Source organism: Artibeus jamaicensis, unplaced genomic scaffold (genome assembly GCF_021234435.1).
Source record: "Artibeus jamaicensis isolate MK-2021 breed Jamaican fruit bat unplaced genomic scaffold, CSHL_Jam_final contig_1998, whole genome shotgun sequence".
NCBI lineage: Eukaryota > Metazoa > Chordata > Mammalia > Chiroptera > Phyllostomidae > Artibeus > Artibeus jamaicensis.
This window is the reverse complement of record NW_026521407.1, coordinates 21,370,665-21,388,049: the sequence shown is the minus strand read 5'-3', so window position 1 is coordinate 21,388,049 and position 17,385 is coordinate 21,370,665. Positions and strand designations below refer to the sequence as shown.

Genomic DNA, 17,385 nt, shown 5'->3' with positions numbered 1-17,385 from the left:
GAGGCAAGGGCAGACCCTTGCCTTCCTTATACACTTATTAGCCTTGAACATCCAGAGCCCTGTTCTCTGGGTTAGTGAGGCCTGGCTTGAAGCTCAAGGCCTCTTTCGGGCCCAAGATGGGGCTTCACTTAAGTCACCAAATTCCTCAGAAAGCCAGCTACTACCTCCTCTGGTTTCCCAGATGATTTAAGGTTTTTCTCTTGGAGCCTGAATTTACAAAAACTCACGCCATTGCCATTAACTTTTCCTCTCTCAGTTCTGAAGATGGGCTGGTGTGCCCTTCACTGCAGTAAGACCGAGCGGGGAAGAACTATCGAAACGCAACCCCTGGCGTGTCTGCGGGCGTGGAGGACCTGCCCACGGGGACCCCCTGGGCCACTCTGCAGCCTCTCTGCTCCCAGTGTCCCTGTGTGCCACCCACTGTTGGCCTGAACAGGAGGAGTAGCCTGCTGCATTTAGGTTTATTTGCTCATAGTCTGTAAGTGAATGAGCTACTAAAAGTACAACAGGCTTGGAGGCAGATCGTGGCAGGACAAGTTAAATGGCGGAGCAAAATGTGTGTAAAGGCAAAAGCCCAAGTTTACAGAAATAGTCGTCCTGCTCTGCTCAGCCCATTGCCTGCAGGGGAGTCGGGGGCTGCACGCTGCGGTTCCTGTGCACACGGGGAGGCCGCTACAAACCGGCAATTAAATTAAGTGGTGTTCTTTAGCACAACTGCAGCTTCCCTGTATGGCTTAATTTAAGGCTGTAGCCTGTGCTTGCCAGGTGCAGGGAATTACAGGGAGATGGATGGTACAGAAAAGGCTTATCCCGGGAGGCAGGATGTGAGGGGGGACATTTAGGGCTGTACGGTCTATGCAGTTGGAGAAGTGGTCTAAGCGGTTGGAGAAGTGCACACCGAGGCATTTAGTCCCCTGGGAGAGGGATGGGGCACTAAGCTGTGCCTTTCAGGGAAATGGAGGAAAGAGCTCCTAGACCACTTGTGTGGTGAGCCTAGCCCCTTCCCTTTGGTGGGTGGAGACAGTTCTGCCTGCCAGAACTGGAGGGGAAGGGGTAAGGCAGCCTGAAAGAATGCTGGCCCAGGGGACAGGTTTGGGGGGTCTGAATGCCAGCTCCACCTGGAGCCGCTTTGCAACAAATGCCACACATTTGGAGGGTGAGTAGGTACACTACTCACCCTCCTCGAATCTGCTTCCTTGTTCTGGAACATGAGCCCAACAGCACCTGCCTCACAGGGTGGGCGGAGGAGAAGAGCGGAGGCACGTGGGGAACTCTGCACAGCACTTGGGCCGATGAAGCAAGCACCCCAACAGTAGCTTGGTTTTGTGTGGATTGTGCTGGTCTCTCAGCGTGGTTCAATTTGCAATCTGAATATGACATCACCAGGTTTTAGAAGAGCTGTTATTTTAATTCCAACTGTCAGACCTTGTGGGAACTCTTGGGTGAGAGACTTCGAATCCCACCGAATCTCTGTAAGTTAGGGCTTTACAGTCCAGACCCAGGAGGCTGTAAGAACAGAGGTAACTTGCCCCAGGACACAGGCCAGGGTCTGGAAGAGGCGGATAATCAGAACTGGGCCCCGTTTTTTGTTTAAAGGGCTTTTTATTTATAGAGAATAGTGGTAGTAGTCTGTAGGAGGAACACGGGGTGAGAGCAGGCATGGAGAGTTCATCGGGAAAACCTGTAAATCAGGGTAACAAGGACTGATAAGAACAGTGGCAGCAGATAGGGTTCCCCATTAAGTGCAAAGCACCCCACTGAAAGTAAAACAAAATGGCTTTATTTTTAATAGCTAACATTTTAATGTGCGTTAGACAAAATGTACTTTATCCCATCAACTCAGTATGTCAGACATTAAGATTGAGGATTAAACGCAAGCAGGCAGCACCAGGGATAATCTACCTCACACAGACCATGTGGGTTGTGCAGGGCTCAGGCACACCTGTGAACACTTGTGACCTTCAGCAGAACCTTCCTGGAAGTCTTCTCCAGGCCGGGGGAGGGCCTGGGCATTGCCGTCTTCAGGACGGATAGGAAGGTGGACAAGGCTGCCCAGGCGGACTCAGGGTGGCTTTCTGTGCACGGTGCTGGAAGACGGTCTGGATTTCACGCTGCTGCTCTGGAAGACAAATCTAAGCGCTGTTGCTCAGCTAGGGAAGCTGTTGCCAATTCCACGGAAGACGTGGAGCGTGATTTTAAGAGACAAAACTCAGGAGGCCGTTTAAAATGGCAAACTATGTAAAGAGCACTCTTCTTCCTCTTCCCTGACTCTGGGAAGAGATGGTTACTCCCGCCTCCGATCTGAAGTTCAGTGGCTTCTGCACGTGGCAGTCTCACTCACCAGCACTCTAGTTTTGAAGTCTCTGCAGTCCTGCTGGATGAAGCCTTTACTCTGCCAGACCACATACATTATTAGGGACTGGCGTGGAAATGAACTTACCTTGTAGGGGCATTTGCATGTAAGAACAATGAATGTATCCTCAGAAGGCAAGTTTACACCAACACTGCAGACGAGAGCAGTGAAGTGCATTCCTTGATCATTGAGTTCAGACCTCAGTCAAGGGAGAAAAGTGATCATCCACTGACCTCAACAACGTTCTTCGACTATTTTGAACAAAGAAATCCTTGTAAGATTTGCTAAAAGGTCAAGTATTTTCCCACCTCAGACAGCAGCAATGAGTACATGGGGAGCCTGTTCCCTCCATTAACTTTGAACATGACCAACTAACTGCAGAGTCTGGAGAGCCTGCCGATGGCTTCAAAGTCACTGCCATCATTTCAAGACTTGATGCTCAGTCTAATTCTGAGGGATCAGCTAGAATTTGCCCTTTCCCGCTGGGTTCTTGGTACTAACCATGTCACACTAAAGACCCTCTCATTAATGGAGGATCTGCTTTTTCCTGAAACTTGGCAAGATGAAGCAGACAGCCCTTGAGGACTGATGGGTCATTACATAGTCCCTCCTTCTCGTTTCCAGGGATGTGGAAAGTACTTGCTGTGGCGTAACTAACGTGAACCTTTCCACTGTTCTCACATTCTGATGATGACCAGTGACCCTAGTTTATTTACAATAGTGAACACAAAGATTCCTGATAAAAACCTTGGGGGACTTCCAGCTACTACTGCTCAGTGCCACCACTGCACTTAATGTGTTGTGGGCAGTTCAGGGACCACGCTAGGGCACCAGGCCACTAGGTCCAGAAAGGCTCCTGTTTCTGCGTTTGCTAACCCCAAAATGACTCGAAGCAGCAACCCTGTCTTCATCGCTCCAAGACGGAGACTGTGAGCCGTCCCATTCCTCTGGGGCGGGGGTTTGTCCGTCAAGGGTCAGACAGCCGAGCACTTTCAGGTTGGCGGGCCACATGGTTTCTGCTGTACCCACTGCCACTGCAGGGAGAGCGGCCACCTAACCACACGGGCAGGGCCGCGCTCCAGGAAGGCTTGATGAGAACAGGCGGTGGGCGTCCGGGGAACTGAGAGAGAGGGCACTGTCGACTGCCTACCCTGAGTTTCTGATCCAGAGTGAGGACAAAGGGGGAGGTCGAGGGAGATTCTGAGTGTCTGTTAAGGGCATTTACAAAGAATGGGCACAAAGCCCTTCCAAATGAAAAGGAGTAGCTTTGGAGTTCCAATTAAACTCTTAGTAATATTAAACGAAAATAAGTAAATGTAGTATTCCTTCCCTCAACCATGCATTTTTCCTTATGGGAAACTAGTACACCTTTACTTAAACAGAAGAAGTTGATGCAATATTAAATTATTCCCACTGGGGATAATTCAAGAGGAAGAGAGGAAAGAGGATTGGCATAGAAAAGGCAGATGCAGCAGAAGATAGAGCCAGAATTCAAGTTCTGAGGAGAGATGTGCAGGTAAATAAATGCTAGCCTTTGAACAGCACACCTGTGTTCCCCTGATGTGAAGGAGCCAGGACAGAGGGCCTGACTCCTGTGTTCTGGCTTGAGGATAACACAGCAAAAATACATGCACACACGCACAGGGGCAGGCCAATGTAGGTCAGTAATAGTAAGTACAATAACTGTAATACAGGCGTAAACTCTGCTTCTCGTACTCCCACCCGTGTATTTATATATAAAATCTTTAGATAGAGGCATAGCTGTACACCTCTATCTGAATCAACCCCCTGTGCTAGAAAAGGGGTTGAAGAAACAGTCATCTACCTGTTTTGGATATTTATAGATAGGTATTTTTTATCTCTAAGTATCCAAGTTATTCTCTAGGGGCCAAAGCAGAAGTCACAGAATTAGAAAACATTAGAAAAACGAAGTATTTTGAAGAGGGAAAGAGTCACAGAAAATGCACCAGCCCAAAACAGCCCTGAACAAGTGAAAGCAGTGTGTTTCCCTTAAAGTTCTGAGGAGGGACGGGGCAGGGTCCTGAGAAGTTTCCGGAAAGAGACGATGCACTAGAACCACCGCTCACCGCTGCAGTCACTGAAGATGCACCAAAGGTGACCTGACATCGCGTAAGGCACATGCCGCTCAGTCCCTAGTATAGATGGATGGTAATGTGCAAGGTTCAGAGACTGTCAGGGAGAAAGATTTAAAGTGGAGATACTAGTTTTTACTGAGAATTGGGAAATCACTAAAAGGTTTTAACGACACTTTGTCATTGCTACGCCCTGGTGAATAACATCAGCCTTTATGATAAAACAAAGTGATGTTTTGTTTTGTTTTGTTTTTTTCAGTAACTTCCAGTCATTTTAGAGAGCAAACCAAGAAATACCCAGACAGAATCAGATCTGTCCACATTAAAAAGCAAACTTCCTAAACAATTTCTTTGGAGTCAATAATTTATTCTTTCCCCTCCCTCTTCCCGCCCCCAGTAGAATTGGAGGCTTTGTGAAACAGTCCCACAGTCTCTGCAGCTCATGCTCATGGTGCTCCAGGGCGTTCTTAAGTGGCGTCCAGGTCACCATTACCGCCAGCGAGGCAGCTCTGTGGATAAACAGAGATAAATGTAAGGATCCAGGAGTCCACTTCAATCGACTTTTCATCTCTTGCCTCTACAGATCATGCTGTCACACTGGGAAATAGTCTCAGCCAACAATGAGAAGTTTCAGCTTCATTTTCTGCCGTCTCAATTTACAGATGTAAAAAAATAACCTCAGCTGTCCCTTCACACAGGCGAAGGCTGACGGTCTCCATTTATGTGGGGTGGTCAGAGGAACCCCTTTCTCACCGATGCCCAGGTGTGCTAGAGCAGTCCCACCCAGTGCGACCAGCCACCGGACAGGCGCTTCCGTCCCATCTCTGCAGCTGGGCCTGCCCTCCTGCTCACTGGCACTGACTCGGCCAAAAGATCCGCTGTTTTAGTTCATGAATTCCACTAGCTGTTATTAATGTTAATGGTTACCTTGTCCTTTTACACCAGAAGTTTTCATCTGAAAGTATACTTTTTTAATATCTTTCTATACATCTTTTTAAACTTTTAACTGTATTTTTATAGAACAATACATTTAAAAATGAGCCAAAGGCATCCTGAACTAAAAGAAATGAAATCCAGGCATTTACCTTGTAACTAGAAGGGTGTTTTTGAATTGCTAAAAGTAAATCAGCCCTGACAGCTATAAGCTGATGAGTGACAGCTGTATTGTTTCTCCCCTCTTTTGGGGGTGGAAAGCCAGTTTCAATCTAAAAAAGGAATTCTTAGGAAGGAATTAAAAAGTCACCAAGGAGAACTGGCCTGATCTTCTAGGAGGCAAACAGATCTCCAGTGACAACCTTAAATGGAGCACAAGAGCATTATGTAAACTCTAGTCAAGTCTTATAAAGGCCATTATAACCAAAACCCTCTTAATAAAAAGAATCCCAGTGCCTCGGGCACTAGCCCACTCACTAGCTGCACTCAACTGTGCCAAACTGTAAAGCTATAAAAAGCAGTTCGGAGAATCCCTTGGAGGCGCCTTTAATGGGATGTGACCTGTAACTGAGGCTGAAAATAGAGAAGGGCTTACTCAGATGCCTGAAACTCCAGCTACAACAGAGAACGAAGTATCCTGTAAAGAGCATCGTGATGCCACCAACTCCACTCTTCACGGAGGTGCTGCACTTGATCCAGCCTGTTGAAAAAGAAACAGTGGAGCCCTGAGCTGTGCCTGAGGCTTGCCTGCGAGTTATCCCCATTAGCTTGGGCGATGGAACTGTAATTCAAAGAATTTATAAACTGTCAAGCCTGTTTAAACAGATGAAAAGGCCAAAGTCTAGAAGACCTTCATTTGAAGAAACTTAAATTACTCGTTTTTGGCAGTTTGGTGAAAATCTATAATGGGGAGGAGACGAACACAAATGACTGGTCAATCTAAGGTTCAGTGTCTTCCTGGCTTTGGGACGAGCACTGTGAGCCAGGGAGAGATGGGTGTAGGTAGCAGAGAGGCGGGGAAGGACTGACAACTGAAAGTTGTTCAATAAATGGCAGCTGCTATTTTATTAACTTTGGTGCTTCCAATGATGTCAGTCTCCAGTGTGAAACCAAACATAAGAGCAGGAAGACCTCGCCTTTATCTCTTTTCTTTAGCCATGCTGTAACGGTCACGACTAAGTAGGGGAAAGTTCTCCCAATGCTTGGAACCTGCAACAGAACCAACAAGCAATGCCTGCGGCCTCACCTTTCTGCAGAGCTCCCAAGAGCCTTGTCAGAGAGACACTGGAGGTGGCAGGCCTGGTCGGGGGTTCCCCACTCCACAGAGTAGTCGAACTTCTTTCCAACAGGGGAACTGTGGTTCCAAACAGAAGTCACAGTGACAGATCATCTGAATCCATCCTGCCCCAACACTCTGCACCCCAGGTTCCCAGGGCTGGGCCTCAGGAGGAGCAGATTCTCAAGCTGTGCACTGAGCTGGGGCTACTCTAAGTGCCCAGGGTCAGAGCAGTCCACCACAGGTGAAAAGAAGGCTCTTCAAACGGCGGAGGGAAGCCCGGGGTCGGGGCCTGGACACGCTTCTGATCTGATGAACATTCTGCGCAGATGACCTGTGTGTACATGCCTAATGAAGTGACCTTTCTTTCCTATCATCTGCTAAAATGTCTTAGTGAGAAGCATGACTTCTACTATAGCTACTTGTCATTGTATCTAGAATCAGTGTCTGTTCTAGTACCCCATCACTGCCAAGCAGCAAGCGTTTCTTCTTCATGTTCAATACACATCTAACTAGAACCAGAAAGGAGGGTTTATGCTACGTATTTACATTTTTCCTGTACCTGTTTTTTGTGACAGATTTAGCAGGTATGGTAAAAGTGGCTGTGGATGTAGAAATACTGGCCAAATGACTGTCATGAAAAGAACTATGCTGGCTTCTGAGAAATTACACAGAATTCTCTTGTAAGGTGAAGATCAGGCTCTTAAAAAAAAAAAAAAGCATGATTTAACCCATTCATCTGGGAAGACTTTTGAAGGAAAAGATGGGGTGAAAATCTTCTTCACTTCATGAAAATCACAACTGTACGACTTTCTCAGCAGCACGAGGAACTGGGTGGCTCCTTGACTCTGTTCTTTCTCCAACCAGCTGATCCTACTTCCTTCCTTACCGGTTGTCAAAGTTCCGGGCATGACATCAGTTCAGGCCCTGAGCTGGGATGCAGAAGCCCAGGTCAGATCAGCTCAGAACCCACAGTCTTATTAGTTTTTCCAACATCTTCTGGCTGCCCAGCTACTCTGGGCTCCGATTTACATCCTTTGGAGCCTGGTTGTGGGCCCGGGGCTGCTGACAACCACTGCCATGCCTTTGCCATCTCATCTCCCAGACACTCTTTTACCTGACAGCGTCCATGTCAGGCTCCATTTAAACTCACGTAGGGCAACCCTCCAGTGACCCTGGCCCCACTCTAACATAACCACCGAAAACCCTCGGCCACCCTCCAGACCTCTAACGCTTCCTATCAGCGCTCTGGCCTCCCGGACCCATGATCTGACTTACCCCTCAAGTCTCTGGCTGTTGGTTATGCACATGCTCCTTTACCTAAAACACCCCCTTTCATGAACTGTCTGGCCAACAGGGGACCCGATCCTGGCCTGTCATATTCCTGCTTAAGTCTGACCCTGAGTCCCCTAAGCCCTTCCCCATGTGCCCCATCTCAAACATCTCCCAGATACCCTGTTGATGGAAAGGCTGTTTGAAGGTTAGAAAAGAGCCTTTATTTAGCTGTGTCTTTCTTTACAAAAACCATGACCCTATCTGGTTTTCTCTGTACCTTCTGGTCTCCCCATCAGCCAAGTTTTGCTTTTGGTAGTTACATAAACTGTGTCTCTCTCCAACTGTCCTCCCCCACCACTTGTTGGAGACCATTTCCCTGCTGGGTGCCCACTCTGGTGCCGTCCCCCACACTAGCAGTTCTCCATCTTAGCTGCTCTTCAACACTTAGGAGATGCCTGAAAACATGAATTCCAGGCCTTCACTTTAGAATCAAGTCTTGGGGGACAATGCCTAGGAATCTCTAAGCACCCAAAATTCTGCAAAGGCTCAGCCAAGTGCTTCCAGCCAGACGTTCTCCAGGCTGCGGGGACCCTGAGAGCTTTCAACAACGGAAACTAGTTCCTACTGCCAAGGACTTGCAGACAATTGTACCTGTTGAGTCTTTTGAGATTTAAATCTTCAACCTGCAAAATCTACTTTCTTCCAGACCAGAGAAACTACTAATTTTTGTAATAGGTCCATGAAAATCTTCACTTGAACCTCAAAAAATGACTCCTGATACCTCTGAACTCCTGTCAAATTCGCACCCGACTTACTAAAACCCTGTGGCACCCTCAGAACTACTGGTCTGCATCGGGACCTCCCAGCCTAGGCACCAAAGTGCATCACCCACTTCCCGTCAGTCTTCTGAGAGCTTGTGGTTCCACGCTGTTTCAGCAAAATGACAAGACAGCCTTTCTTGCTTCCCCAGACCCTGGGTGCCTTTCATCTGGTGGACTTTTACATGGCTCACTCAGGTATCCTGTGTGTATGAACTAGCTGCTGCTACAGGTCTCCCTACGCAGGAAAGCGTATCTGACATCATCTGGACCCCAGTTTCCTCGTCTTTAAGAAGGCTGAAGACCAGTATCTCAGGATTAGTAGATATGCAGGCATCACAGGCAACATAAAGTTAACTCAGTAATTGTTACCTCACTGGCCCTGCCAGTGTCAATGAAATGAGTTGGCGTCCTTTGTCAGGAATCAACTGAATGGTCTACCAAAGGTCTTGCCTGAGCAAGGGAGTACAGTCCATGCGCTGCTGCAAAGATTCCATGAAAATTTGACTTTAGTTTGCATTCACTGGAGGTAGGCACTGCCCAGTGAAATGACTGGGCTGAGTTGCCACATTACCTTTTAATCTCTGAGGACTTAGATGGCCTTGAAGTCCTTGGCCAACTGAACAGTCAGGTCTTGACCTGAGATCCTAGGGTCTCATTCAGTGAGAGCATCCAAGTCAGAACATTAATCGTGGACCTAAACACTATAGTTTTCAGTTCGTAATAGAAACAAAGGCCCTGGAATGGCCACGCACTGTCTGATAGAACTAACACTATTCAATTATTGCAGATGAACCAACAGGAGGGAACGTAACGGTTTCTAACTGCCACTGTGGAGGAACTTACTGCTGAAGGCAAGACTGTCATTCTCCTGCATATTCAATCTCACAAGCCAAGTGATTTGGTGACATGTTACTGTATCTCTTACCTTATTATTGCTATGTTGTTGGGATCCATTAAAGTGAGTGTCAATAACTTACATCAACCACAATACTGACCACTAAGTGCCCCAAAGAGTAGCCTCAGGCAGTTTAAAGACCATGGGTGTTCAAGTCAGATGGACCTGGATTTGAATCCTGACTGTCCCTTACTGTACAAACACAGCAAGCCACTTAATGTCTGAGGCTCAGATTCCTCACCTGTAAAAAGGGGTGGGCCAGTGACATCACTTAAGAGTTGTTATGAGGGATAAGTGACATAATAATGTAATGTACCAAGCATAATGAAATGGTGATCACGTGACGAATGCCAAGTCCCTCCCCTTTTCTTCCAAAACAAAAAGGGGATGTATCAGGGACACTCCTTAGTGCTATAAAAGATAGTTCAGAAAATAAAGAAGTCCTTCTCTGTGCCAGAAAGATTTGTTATGGGCTCTGTGATGATGCAACTGGAAATCGGAGAAGTACACAGATATGACAAACACCTACATTTCTAGTTAGGGCATGCTTTCTACACCATGGTTTCATGGAAAGGATTAAACCAGGCCTCGGGAGACCGGGCTCTACTTGCAACCCTACCGTTTACTGGCAGCATGACCTTGGACAGATTACTTTCCCTTCTGTGCCTGTTTCATCATCTGCAAAGCAGATACAATCCCTCTGGCCACCTCTCAGAGTGATGAAGTCAACACAGGAAAATAGGCAGAAGCACTCTGAAATTCACAGAGCAACACCCATGTTAATATCCATTCTGTGCTTAATACTGGGAAGGGGCTTGAGACAACTTTGTAAAGAGAGCCTAGATGATTGTACAAAAACCAGTGGCTGCTGAGGCAGGTGAAGAAAATGGAGCTTTGGCTAACACTCTTTACCTAACACACTTCCATTCTGAAGTCTTTAGAAAGGAATAATTAAAATACAAAAGAAAGTGTTTGAGACCAAATTGGTGTTTAGTGAATACATGATCATTTACAGAATATACCAGAGGGGAAAATATGTCCTTTTAGGTAGAGACAGTACAAATTTCCCAGGCACGAACTTATTCTGAGTTGCTACAGGTCTCCTGTTAAAATAAACCTGAAGGACCAAAAACACTACTTGAAAAAAAAAGATGGATGCTATTTAATATTTAATTATGCCCCTAGAAAACCTGAAAAAAGGGGGGGGGCAGGTACCCAAACCTTCCTGATGAGGAAAATAACTTTACGTACTGCAACAGAGGGGTAGTCCAACACGTAAAGATGACAACCAGGAAAAACCAAGGATACTGAAATGACTGCCAGGAACTTGGATTGACTACTACTTGGGCCTAAGTCCTCCCCACTAGTTAAACTACTGTCGGCCATCAGCAAGGAGTATCTAGGAATCTTCTGAAGAGATTGACTCACAGTCCAGATGCTTCAATGTCCAGTCGATGTCCCCCCGCCTACCCTAATTGCTCAAGGCTGAGTCTCTGGTTCCACTTGGGTCCCGTTCTCTGTGGACTAATTTTTCGAGTGTGTGGACTTCCACACCTTTCTTGCCACACCCTCTATTCCTGGTCCTCACCTCCTGAACCTCCACCTTCACTTACCTACTTGAACTGACATGCATCCCTGGACAGTTTTAATCCCATCCTGCCCCCAAATCCAAATACAGTGTCTGCTTGTACCTTCTTTGCTACTCCAAATTCCCAGATGTTGCATTTGACCATGAACCTGGAAGCTGTTTTGTGTACAACCTGGTCCTGATTGAAATCTGAACACAGTACTTGTTCTACTTAGGTGGACCCTGTAGTCTGTTTTTCTTGAGTCTGTTCAGCTTGCACGCCCACCCAGTTTCTTCTACTGGCCATGGCTCTTTCCAGTGTAGAAATTCAACTATTAGCAGTATCACCAGCTAGCCTGGCCTTGCCCAACCTGCAACTATCAGAGGGGAAGGGAGAATGATAAACTAGTTACCTTGGGGGCAAGAAGAAATGTTTAAAACAGTGCACTTAAATGCCCCAGTAAAAACAAACAAACAAAAAAAAGCCAAATGAAAGGGTCTTGAGTCTTATTAATTCAAAAGGCACTGAGTAGTGTGTATGAGCTGATGGCCCCTTGAAAATGAGCATGTTTACCTTGTGACAGTCTTTCCCCCTCTGGACTGATGAGCTGAGGCTTCTGGGCCATTGAATTCCAATACTGAGGCTTCCCCGGCAACACCCCTAGTCCAAGATAACCAGGATAGAGCTCTGGAAACCACTCCAGCCCCAGGGAGCTAGGAAGGGTCTTCCTGTCGAAAATATTCATCTGCCTGGTGACGAGGCTTTTAGAAGTATAATGCTTAGGAGCAGATAAAGACTGCCAGCACTCAGGGTGTGAGGCAGGGGGCCCAACACCAGATTTGGGCACCATGGAAGGTTGTTCCTCACTCTCCGTCAGTGCCTTTACATCATGGACTTGATCATGATCAAAGGCTTCTGCTTTCTCTTTTTGAAGAAATTTTATGGCCAGAGAGGTAAGATTTTGATTACATGACTGTGATACAGGAAGAAACTCATTGCAAGTCATCTCCCTTGTTATGAACTTATTTAAATTGGGACCCTCATCTTGAAATTTCTTCTCTGCGGCTGACTCATCTGTACTGAAGTTCTTAGAGTCATTGCTCGTGGAAGAGCATTCCTGCATTTCTGTAGCAGATGCACTTTTCTGTGCCCGTCCTTGGCTCCCACATGCTTCTACTCCAAGGTGAAGTCCTTTTCCTGGGTTCTCCTTGACTTGGATTTTACCGAATGGGCTAACTTTAAAACCTAAACTTTGTGATTCCATGTTCTCTTCCTCATTCTCAGAGTCTCTAACATCAGAACAGACTTCCAAAAGGTGGTCCCTGGCTTTGGAACTGCTCTCATTGCTTGAACGTGATGTTCTTATTCTTTTACCTCCATCATTGAGATTCATGGGAGAACTATGATAATCTCCAGTAGGCATTTCTAGTAATTTTACTAGACACTTCTGTCTTGAGGGATCAATTTTGTCCAAGTTTAAATCAGCAGAAGTGATTTGTTCATCATTAGGTAAGGCTGAAGAATATTTTCTATCTTGATTTGACAAAGGTTCCATTGGGCCAAAAGGTAAAGATGCTTTAGTTTCTGAAGCATTATTTTTGCTTTCCTGTGATTTAGGCAAATCTTTGGCAAGTCCTCTTTTAGGAACAGTGGTCTTTGATGCATAAAACTGAGCCTTTGTTTCTCCCTTGAACAAATCCTTTGGTTCAGGATTTAACATTTTGAGGGAGAGCTGAATTTGATTCTTGATTTCTTTTCCTGCCTTTGTATGACTTGCTTTTTCCAAACCAATAGCTGGTAGTGGAAAGGACTCATTAGTCTGTTCTGGTTTATCCCTTATCAGCTGAGTATTTCTTTTCTCACTCTTTGTCCCCAACTCTTTCCCGTTAGTTTTAATTAAGTCTTTGACTGGACTTTTCATTTTTTTGGCACGTGCGAGTGCAGTCTGCTTGGACTGACAAACATTTCGGTCGGCAGGTGTCGTTGGTTGTATCATCTTACAATAGGGCAGGTGGGATTTTAATCGTTTAAATGGCTTCTTACAATAAGGACACACTTCCATTCTGGGTGGAATGTCACTCTCCTATTCCTGAAAAAGGTGAATATGAGATTATGAGGAGCACGTAATTTGTAAATACCCGTATTTTATTTGTTTTATACCTTTTAAAATTCATTTGAAACCCCTGGGTTAAAGATAATTTTTAAAGGTTTGTTTTAACCTGTTCTTTTTCTTACAAAGGTAGAAAATTGAAGACATGGTTTGATTTTTAGATAAGCACCCCTGGCTCCACTTATACTTGGTATTTTACCTTAGGAAGTCTTCTAGGAATCAATCATTACAAAAGACGATCAAATCCACACCCCTGACCAGGAGGCAAGTGAGACCAGTGGAAGGAAAAGATGTCCAAATACCTGTCCAAAAAGTTTGCTGTTTAAAATTGTAGCAAGTCAACTGGATATCACATGAGTGTAAACAAATTGTTAAAAACCCATTAAACACATCATTCAAAAAAGCAACAAACCAGGACATGATTCGAAGGGGACGGATTATAGTAGTGGTTTCTAAAGTGATATATATGGAAGATTCACTGGGTGCAAGAAGAAAATACTAGCACTTCCATTATTTAAGCATGAGAAATGAAGCTCTGCTAACATTAACAGATTAGTTAAGTTGCAAAGGGCAAGGACATATCTGTTCTGTGCACAGCTGTATTCTCAACACCGGGTTCTGAGCCTGGCATGTGACACTTGCATAATGAATGCCTTCTCTGCATATAAATACACAAATGTTATTATAAAGTGCTATAAGTATGAATTTCTTATGACCACTAAATAGGTAAAAAAGTGAGACTCTGAAACCATTTACAGAACAAATAGATATAATCTTCGCCATAGCATTTATGAAAGCAACCAACCCACCTTATCCTACATGAAGTCAGGCAAACCAAAACTGTTTTCTACCAATAGACTCACAGTGATTTTCTTACCTCGGAGATAACCCCCTTTGACGATATAAAGAAAGTTATGGGTCATTTATTTACAAAAATACAACTAAAGCCAGTCCCTGGCCATAGGCTAATCACTTTTTGAGACCTCTGTTCGACTGTCTGCTTCTACAGTACTCCACCGTCACACTTTAAATCACTAAAAAACCTCTTTACCCTCATATGGTAAAGTCTTATTGTGGGTGCCTGACTGCTTACCTGGCCTTCTCTGTAAAGATGCTAATTTTGCGTTTGTTGTTCCTGGACCTCCACGCTTCCCGATCGCCGTTCCCGGGTTTGACAGAATTAAACTAGATTTTAATGTCAGCCTGTGCAAGACACAATCAGAGAAGTCGACGGTACTGAACAAAATAGAAATAACTGAGTTATCAGTCGAGAAGTTCTCTTTTGGTGCTCCGGACTTCACCAGCCTCCCGGGCACAGAGTCTATCTTAAAGTTATGTTAATCTTCGACCACACCTCCTGCGCTCTCCAGCAAACCTTTCCTCTGCCGGCCGCCTTATTCCGCCTGCCTTCCTCCCTGCTTCCCTACTTTTCATAAAGCGGTATTGTAGCTTCCAGCGGAGAGCAGGGACCGCCAGGCAGCTCCGCGGTCCGAGGCGCTGGAGTCACCGGGACGCCAAAGGGGGCTTATTTCGCAACTCCAGGAAGCCCCCCAATCTGGCTCGCCACCCGATCGACTCCCCTCTAGGCTCAGGACAGTCACTTCCAGACCTAGGGCCGGGGCCGTAGAAGAAAAAGCCCGCCCGTCAAGACTCACCTAAACCAACTTCCTCGCCCAGACGTAAATATCCAGGAAGCCCCCGCGGCAAGACCCCCAAAGCATTTCACGCGCAGCTACTCAACTCCCGGTCCCGGGACCCCCGGCAGGCGGTCCTACATAACTGCCTGATGCTTCTCAGCTACTTTAAAAAAATTTTTTACCTCAGAGGGACTTAACTCAAATACTTAGATCTTAATATTATGACATAATTTCATTTCATTTAAATATTGCTTGACTTTTACGCTGTTTCCGCAAAGCTGTGAACAGGCGAAAGCTCCCGACACTCTAATGAGGTCCTCGTTCTCCCAGAAGTTCCCAGTTGCTCCTCCCCCTCCAAGCCCGCCTTTTCCTGTAGGCGGGGTTACCAATCAGCGCGGCCGGGACGCGTCACTGCGCAGCCGCGAGAGGGCGGTACCAAGGCGGCTGCGACATGGGGGGGCGCGGAGCAGACGCCGGAAGTAGCAGTGGTACGGGTCCCACCGAGGGGTACTCACCACCGGCACAGTCCACCCGAGCCGCGGCGAGAGCCAAGGCCCGAGGGGGTGGGCGTGGCGGCCGCCGGAGCACAACACCCTCTGTTCCCTCTTCTCGCAGTGCGGCTCCGCGTCGCTCCCCTCCACCCGCTGCCATGAGCGAGCGCCTCCGCCCCAGGTGAGACCATAGGGACCCCCCTTTCCTTTCCAACCCTTCGCCTCAGTCTTGAAGGATGGAGTCGATGGGGGCGCACAAAGCGGGATGCGATCAAGCGTGGGCTCTGCGGGTCTTTATCTGGGTGCTCTAGTCCGGGGGAGGAGGGGAGCGGGATGTGAGAGTGCTCTGGGTACCTGATCCCTGAGGGTATTGGTGGAGTGACTCCAGGGTCCAGGTCACCCCCCAATCTCATCTTTTTCCAACCTCATCTTTCTCTGTTTGAGATGAACTCTAGTCGGTCCCGGAAGAGAGACTGTGGCCCTAAAGCGTCCCTGTCCTAAATTTAGGAGGGGGATGGGAAGAATGTCTAATCTTATAGGAGGAGCACCTAGTGCATCTGCGAAGGGATAGGGAGCTGCGTGTCCTCAAGGTCAGAAAGAAGGATTGAGTTTAACCCTGCAGCTGGGAGGGATTAGGTTAGACGGAAGAATTTGTGTCCTGAACGATTGTGAACAAGGAAGGGCAGATTACCGAAGTGCCTGGTGGAGTCTCTCTGGCTCTGGCGTTAGAACAGTGGATTCTAAACTGGAAGCGGAGCCGTTGCTTACGAAGGTGGGAGGCAGGGAGGATTGTATCGCGATACAGCACTTTCCCACGGAGCCTGGCCTCAGACCTGGGTTATGGGTTTCAGGCTTGTTTGACATAATGTTGAGCAGAGTCCGGACCAACCTGCGAGTCTTTCTTCTTAGTTACCCCTGTTACAATGTGGAGAGGAGTAAGTTAGGATTTCGTGCCCCAGAATGAAAAGGATCAGCTTTATTTCAAATTAGAGCAGTCCTTCATCGTGGAGTTTGAAGTGAAAACATTTAGATCACCAAGTCCGACTCTTATTTTTTTCTGATGAGAAAACAAACTTAGAGAGCTCAGCTGGCATACCTGGGTCTTCCAGATTCACTGCTCTTTCCTTTAGTCTATAATAGTCTCGGTGAGTCTTAAGTGAATAAAATAGGATTGATTGCCTTGACAGTTTTATGCTGTATATTTTCTTGTTCTATGGTGTTTTTTTTTTGTTCTATGTTTCATTTGGCTGTGAATGTAACTGATAGTCTTTCGATGAGGATCCTGCTCTGGATGATAGTTAATTCATTGAATTAAAATTCTGGAAATCTTCCGGAGGTTACTTGGTTCAGTAGTGAAAAGCTATGGTTTCTCAAACTTATGCATAGGAATATTTTGGATTATGTAGTGACTGAGGCATAAAGCTTCTTTTTATAGAAAATAATAGTGAACTAAATGTGACATTAGGGGCCCAATTACCACTGACATGTCAGAATTAGTAACAAAGTCCTTAAGTATAGTAAGCCTGATCTGCCTTTTTCCCCCTTCTCAACCCATTTATGGTGTTCTGATAGTCTCCTGAGATGCCTCACATATCTCAAAAAGTTCCAAGTATTTCCTACGAAAATACTCCTTTCATCCAACACTGTATACAAATATTCTCAATGTGTTTATATTGGAGCAGATTCCTTTTCTCTAGTACACAAATAGTGCTGACATGTTTATACTGGTAACTTAGTACCATAAAAGGGGTCATTTGATTTAGATGGGGTTTCTTACCTACTTTTCTATTCACCCGGTTCCTGATGCGTAATGGACCAGCTCTGCCAGCTCCAGCTATCTTGGTATCTCTGAGTTAGTTCACTTCTCTGGTGCTGTTTCCTCAATGCTAAGATGAAGAGTTGGTCAGAGATGCTTAATTGTTTCACAGTATAG

The 17,385-nt window shown here is 46.2% G+C and overlaps 2 protein-coding genes across 6 annotated transcripts in view; one reads left to right on the top strand and one right to left on the bottom strand.

Annotated features, from left to right (window-relative positions):
- Nucleotides 1-4,805: 4,805 nt before the first annotated feature.
- Nucleotides 4,806-15,283, bottom strand: CUNH17orf80 (chromosome unknown C17orf80 homolog). 4 transcript variants are annotated; one of them, XM_037128016.2, is made up of 8 exons: nucleotides 15,144-15,283; nucleotides 14,752-14,933; nucleotides 14,418-14,527; nucleotides 13,524-13,626; nucleotides 11,788-13,303; nucleotides 6,626-6,733; nucleotides 5,975-6,079; nucleotides 4,806-4,955 (listed from the first exon to the last, which is right to left on the bottom strand). In XM_037128016.2, exons 5-8 carry the CDS (start codon nucleotides 13,274-13,276, stop codon nucleotides 4,936-4,938), a joined length of 1,722 nt encoding a protein of 573 aa, XP_036983911.2. In that variant the 5' UTR covers nucleotides 13,277-13,303; nucleotides 13,524-13,626; nucleotides 14,418-14,527; nucleotides 14,752-14,933; nucleotides 15,144-15,283; the 3' UTR covers nucleotides 4,806-4,935. The 4 variants fall into 4 exon arrangements, with proteins under 4 accessions (XP_036983911.2, XP_036983910.2, XP_053512733.1 ...); XM_037128015.2 differs by lacking the exon at nucleotides 14,752-14,933 and having other exon boundaries at nucleotides 14,980-15,283; XM_053656758.1 differs by lacking the exons at nucleotides 6,626-6,733; nucleotides 14,752-14,933 and having other exon boundaries at nucleotides 14,980-15,283.
- Nucleotides 15,284-15,369: 86 nt separating this feature from the next.
- FAM104A (family with sequence similarity 104 member A) overlaps nucleotides 15,370-17,385 on the top strand; it is a 17,585-nt gene continuing 15,569 nt past the window's right edge. The window contains exon 1 of one of the 2 annotated variants that reach the window (XM_037128091.2): nucleotides 15,370-15,633. In XM_037128091.2, coding sequence (XP_036983986.1) covers nucleotides 15,413-15,633 — 221 coding nt within the window. In that variant the 5' untranslated portion in view covers nucleotides 15,370-15,412. The remainder of the gene's footprint in view (nucleotides 15,634-17,385) is intronic. The other variant, XM_037128092.2, reaches the window with a different exon arrangement.